Source organism: Octopus bimaculoides, chromosome 28 (assembly GCF_001194135.2).
Source record: "Octopus bimaculoides isolate UCB-OBI-ISO-001 chromosome 28, ASM119413v2, whole genome shotgun sequence".
NCBI lineage: Eukaryota > Metazoa > Mollusca > Cephalopoda > Octopoda > Octopodidae > Octopus > Octopus bimaculoides.
In genome coordinates this window covers 16,628,649-16,634,463 of record NC_069008.1, presented here as the reverse complement: position 1 = coordinate 16,634,463, position 5,815 = coordinate 16,628,649, and the positions used below count along the sequence as shown (strand labels likewise).

The 5,815-nt window shown below is 38.5% G+C and overlaps 2 protein-coding genes across 2 annotated transcripts in view; both read left to right on the top strand.

Annotated features, from left to right (window-relative positions):
• Nucleotides 1–5,815, top strand: part of LOC106878356 (zinc finger protein 91) — a 44,269-nt gene that overhangs the window by 9,033 nt on the left and 29,421 nt on the right. The window contains exon 3 of the mRNA XM_052977503.1: nucleotides 2,122–2,321. Coding sequence (XP_052833463.1) covers nucleotides 2,122–2,321 — 200 coding nt within the window. The remainder of the gene's footprint in view (nucleotides 1–2,121; nucleotides 2,322–5,815) is intronic.
• LOC128247000 (zinc finger protein 665-like) lies at nucleotides 757–3,697 on the top strand. The gene is made up of 2 exons (XM_052977555.1): nucleotides 757–885; nucleotides 1,375–3,697. The coding sequence occupies exon 2, from the start codon at nucleotides 1,802–1,804 to the stop codon at nucleotides 2,777–2,779; it is 978 nt and encodes a 325-aa protein (XP_052833515.1). The 5' UTR covers nucleotides 757–885; nucleotides 1,375–1,801; the 3' UTR covers nucleotides 2,780–3,697.

Below are 5,815 nucleotides of genomic sequence, written 5' to 3'. Positions count from 1 at the left end.
GAAAATTTCATTAAAATATATCTATTTTCAGTGAACACGACCTCGCCGAGTTGCGGGTCTAGAAATTCACCTACTCGACATTATAAACTTCAGAAATGGCAACCAAAAAATAAACAAATGTTTTTTCTTTCGGGGTTGATTTCCGCCATAGAAGTTCCTGTACATAATTACTGTCCCCACCACCATCACCACCAACTTCCACGGGGTTTTTCCGAAGCCAATCGGCACATATTTCGCGGCAGTAATTGCTCCATTCGACCACGGTTGTGTGGCTAAGAGAACACTCGTCTATAATGTGGCTGTGCATGTTTTTGCACCAGTAGTAAATAAGCAACACGAGATTGTAGAGTGGAACGTGGCTCCTTTCAAAGAAGGAACCGTAACGAACAGATTTCTTCTTCTTACAGTGTTTGCAGTACCATTCTTTGCCATCAATTCTGTCACAACGTGTAATAAGTCCGCATGGTACTAGACAATCGTCGCAGGTAAACTGATTCCTAATAAGCCGACGGCGCGCACACCATTCCAACATTCTGTGTCTTGAACTGATGCATAATTCACTAATATTCCAAGATTCCTCTGATATTAATTGACGATCGAGGATTTCGTTTTCAGGAACAATAAGTTGTTGTGCAGCCGGTCTTCCACGAGGCATTTTCGATCTCTCGGAAGAAACTGACATTCAATCACGTGTCAGCATTCTTGGTTTTATTTACTAGAGAGCGATAGGTTTACTTTTGTCACATGACACACCCTACTTCCGTTTCCGCTAGAACCTGCTTGACTCGGGAGAATAAACAATAATGTGTTTCTGTATGTTTTCACGGAGATTTGGTGTGATTGAATATATTTTCCCACTAAATATCGATTTGTATAGCATAACAGGTAAGATATACACACCTATCCATCGATTGATCGTTCGTGCCGGATCTCTTATCTGGCTTGCAGAAATCCTGGAATACTTATACCGTGTATTGAGTATTCGGTTCCGCCCTTCCCGTCTCTGAAGATGTCCAGGTTTTCAGCTTTACCCTTCGTGGGTCCCGGGGGACTGTGGCCTTCCGTGCTGTCAGGGGATGCTTATTATCAGTTTAGCATAGTGAGAAGTAAATTTGGCCATGCTTAGCCTAGAGACAAGTTAATTCGACTTAAATCGTGTCTTCTGAAAACAATTAATGACGTAGGGTGAGGTATGCCTGTATGTATATATATATATATGTTATGTTACACAATGTGAAGGTGTAGTTGTGGTTTACAAATTTTTAGATTTCGCCCAATGTTATATGATGTCGTTTGTTAATCAATAAAGAAATGTTGGAACATTTCCGTTTTGATCTCTCCTCTATATCTAATACTGTTTCATTATTATTTCAGATTAATGGATGACATTGGCACAAAACAATTTTTTTTAACATTGGATACATCTGGAATATTTACCATGTTCTAAAGACTAAAAGAAAATGTTTTAGAGAACAAATATAATAACCCAACTGCTATAAATCTAGACTGGAATTACTGTGAACTATTTGTTCTGATTGAAGATTCATAGCACCATTTCTGCATCTCATTATTTGGTGCTTTTGCATTCTAATTAAACTTGAATATATTTGCAAAGGAGTTTGCAGAATTTTAGATATCAATAAAATCACAGTTGATAGCAGTTGAAATATTTCTAAGGAATAAATTATAACAAGAACAAGAAGAAGGAAATTGCATGCTTTGGTGAGAGAAGAAAGATAAGGGAAAAATTTAATACTGTGAGAAACTTCAATGGTTGGGTCTGTTTGTATCCCTCAGAGAAATGTCAAAAGATTTAGGAAAATCACATCATTGCTGTGAAATCTGTGGTAGATCATTCTCTGTAAATACAAACTTGATTAATCACATACGTGTTCATACAGGTGAGAAGCCCTTTCACTGTGAAATCTGTGGTAAATCATTCTCTCAAAACGGTCACTTAACTAAACACAAACATATTCATACAGGAGAGAAACCATATCACTGTGTTACCTGTGGTAAATCATTCTTAGTAAACAATGCCTTAACTACACACATGCGTATTCATACAGGTGAAAAGCCCTTTCACTGTGATACCTGTGGTAAATCATTCTCTCAAAACAGTGCCTTAATTAACCACAGACGTACTCACACAGGAGAGAGACCGTATCACTGTATTACCTGTGGTAAATCATTCTCAGTAAACAATGCCTTAACTACACACATACGTATTCATACAGGAGAGAGACCATATCACTGTGGTATTTGTGGCCAGGCATTCACTCTGAATGCCCACTTAATCCGTCACAAACGTATTCATACAGGTGAGAAACCATATCACTGTGATACCTGTGGTAAATCATTCTCTCTAAACACTTCCTTAACTAAGCATATACGTATCCATACAGGAGAGAAGCCATTCCACTGCGATGTATGTGCTAAATCATTCTCTGGAAGTAGTGACTTAACAACTCACAAACGTATTCACACAGGAGAGAAACCATATCACTGTGATATCTGTGGTAAATCATTCACTGGAGGTAGTGAGTTAACTAAACACAAATTTATACATACAGGAGAAAAACCACATCGTTGTGATATCTGTGGTAAATCATTCTCTCAGACAAATGGATTAACTAGTCACAAACGTACTCATACAGGAGAGAGACCATATCACTGCGATTCCTGTGGTAAATCATTCTCTTGGAGAAATCACTTAACTACACATGCATCTATTTGTCAGAAACATGTTGTGCTGCAGAATGATAAAAGACCTGGGTGAATAAAGGAGAATGCAGATGCCATGAACCATACTTCAAATGTCCTCGGTCAATGTAATAAGCTTTGGAACAGTTTTTGTCTTTCTCTTGCATATTGCTTCTCAGACTTCTTCTGCAGAGGCAGTTGTATCCCATCCATGACTATCCTGTTTTACATTCTCACATTCTTTATCCTGGATTACATCAGCAAGTAAACTCCAGTTCTGAGAACCAGGTTTCAACTGGATAAAACTTAGCTATTGTTACTAGCAGGTGAAGTGACCATATATAGATCAAACATAAAGAAATATTAATGAACAAATAAAATTCAACAGAATCTATTTTTTTCTTGTTTTACATGTTTTTCTGTTTGTAGCCATTTTAGTAGCCCCTTGCAACAGACAGGGATATGGGATTCTGTCTGCATCCACTTCTGGTCTAAACTGGATACAACTACTATGTCAAAATTGCTTCTAAAATTATGTATCTTATCTAACCTTAAATAAAAATGTCTTTAGAACTGTAAATGTACACAGGACAGACGATGTAATAATATATAAGATCAACTACCAACTTTGTATTTTATATCAGAGGACCCCTACCACAAGTTGCTATCAGGCTGCAAAGAAATAATTAACTTGTTTCAAATTATATTATAATTAAGTTGAATATTGGACTTGAATTTAAAAAGATTTGTTTAAATATTCGATATTCATCTACTCTACTATCTATTGTAACTGTAAGTTCATTTTATAATGAATACATTTTCTCATAATTAATGTATCTTTTTATAATTAGTGTATCGTTGATGTCTATCTATACTATTTGCCATAACTGTGAGTACATTTTACAGTAAATGTATATATTTATTTATTTATTTGTAATAATGTTCAACTAATTTTCAGATTTGTAAGAATTAAATCTTCCTTTCTGGACATTAATCTCGAGTTTGTGTGTTCAAAACATTTCGTTTCAGCTATATTATACATGTGCGCCACTATCGGTCCGCGGAAAGGTTGTCCGGCATGAAGCCTGTCCGTGGTATTAAAATGGTTAGAGACCACTGTTTCATACAAATCCTATCCAAGACTGTATCTGTGTAAGGGAGACAACTTCGCACAGCGATATTTGTAATAAAAATTTCCTTTAAGGACAGTATCCCTTTGAGCTCGTTGTACCGGTGAATAGCTTATTTATCTTTGTACCGCTCTACCGGTGGTATGCACCAGGAAGCCACGTATATGGTCAAATAAGATTCAAGACGTCAGGGCGCAATGGGTTAGTCTAGAATATGTGTTTCAGACGTTTCGCTTTAGCTTCACTCCAACAGCTTTGCACTTTAGAGAAGTGTTTTCAACTGTAGTCCTGCGCCGTCTAAAACCTCGTAACTTGATTTGGATAACGGAAACTTTGTTGAAGCCTCTCGTGTCTGGTGCAGCGTTCCGGCTTGCGATTTTTTTTTCTGACGAGAGTTCCGGCTCCCAGCAATGAACTCATCTGCATGAAGCCAATCAGAGCTCACTTTGACCTTGTCAACTTAAACTCTCTACCAAGTAAACTCATGACGAAGAACAGTGTTGTAAGTCGACCGATCACCGCCGAGTTTAGGAGACAAGTAATTAGATAGATTTGCATCTATACCTTTTGTCGGATTTTGTTAGGGGCCCCGTATGGTAAAGATGTGGATAGAGGGTGCTAGCAACCCTCTCCCGTTACTCTTTTACAAAGTAAAGAACAAGCATTAATAAGTGAGAAAAAAGTATGGTCATTCATTAACCACGTGACCTTATTTCATCGCCCATCGATTGTTACGCGCTGATACATTAGTTTGATCGTTGAGCTCACATTTGCTTGTGTGCAAATGAGCTCTTAAGTGGGATCCGGAACTCTCCTGCGAAAGAAATTTGCTTCCCCACTGGCAATTCCTTTTCAACCGATGCCCGCATGGATATTAAAAGACGATGATATATTTATAGATTGGAGAGATTTCAGTGGTATTCAATTCATCGACCGGCCACCAAAATGACGCCAGAATTTGAACTCAGAACATAACGACGGGCGAAATACCTATTTCTTTACTGCCCACAAGGGGCTAAACATAGAGGGGACGAACAAGGACAGACAAAGGGATTAAGTCGATTACATCGACCTCAGTGCTTAACTGGTACTTAATTTATCGACCCCGAAAGGATGAAAGCAAAGTCGACCTCGGCGGAATTTGAACTGAGAACGTAACGGCAGACGAAATACCGCCAAGCATTTCGCTAACGATTCTGCCAGCTCGCCAAATGAAGTATAAAATATATCTTTCAGAACATCACCACCGCCGCTGACAATAAAGGTTCATCTATCAGAGCCTGATATTAGCCACAGTAACCATGGTGATTTACATCGAAATATTATTATTTCACCCCCCCCCCTTATTCTTCGTATTTTTGGTTTTATATACTAGAGAGCGGTGGAGTTACTTCTGTCACATGACACACCGCACTTCCGTTTCCTATACAACGTGCTTGACTCGAAAGAATAATGATGTTTTTACGGAGATTTGGTGTGATTAAATATATTTTCACACTAAATATTGATTTGTATAGCATAACAGGTAAGATATACACACCTATCTATCGATTGATCGTACGTGCCGGATCTCTTATCTGGCTTTCAGAAATCCGGGAATACTTACACCGTGGATTGAGTCTTCTGTTCCGCCCATCCCGTCTCTGAAGGTGTCCAGGTTTTCAGCATTACCCTTCGTGGGTCCCGAGGGACTGTGGTCTTCCGTGCTGTCATCCCCCTCTCTTTAGCTTCTCTGGTCATATCTAATTCAGATTGCTTTACTCCAGAGCACACAACACTACGCTACAGTGAGCCATGTTGAGCAGAATGTTCCTAAGTAGACTAAGTTTCACCAAAGAACAGATCTAATGACACACTCTAAAGACAACACGGGATAATTTCCTATTTTATGTCCGTAAAATCAATTCACAGTTGAAATTGCACAAGTATTCTTGTTGCAGTGGACCTTATGAGAAATGTCTTTCAGAGACAAATCGTGGGCC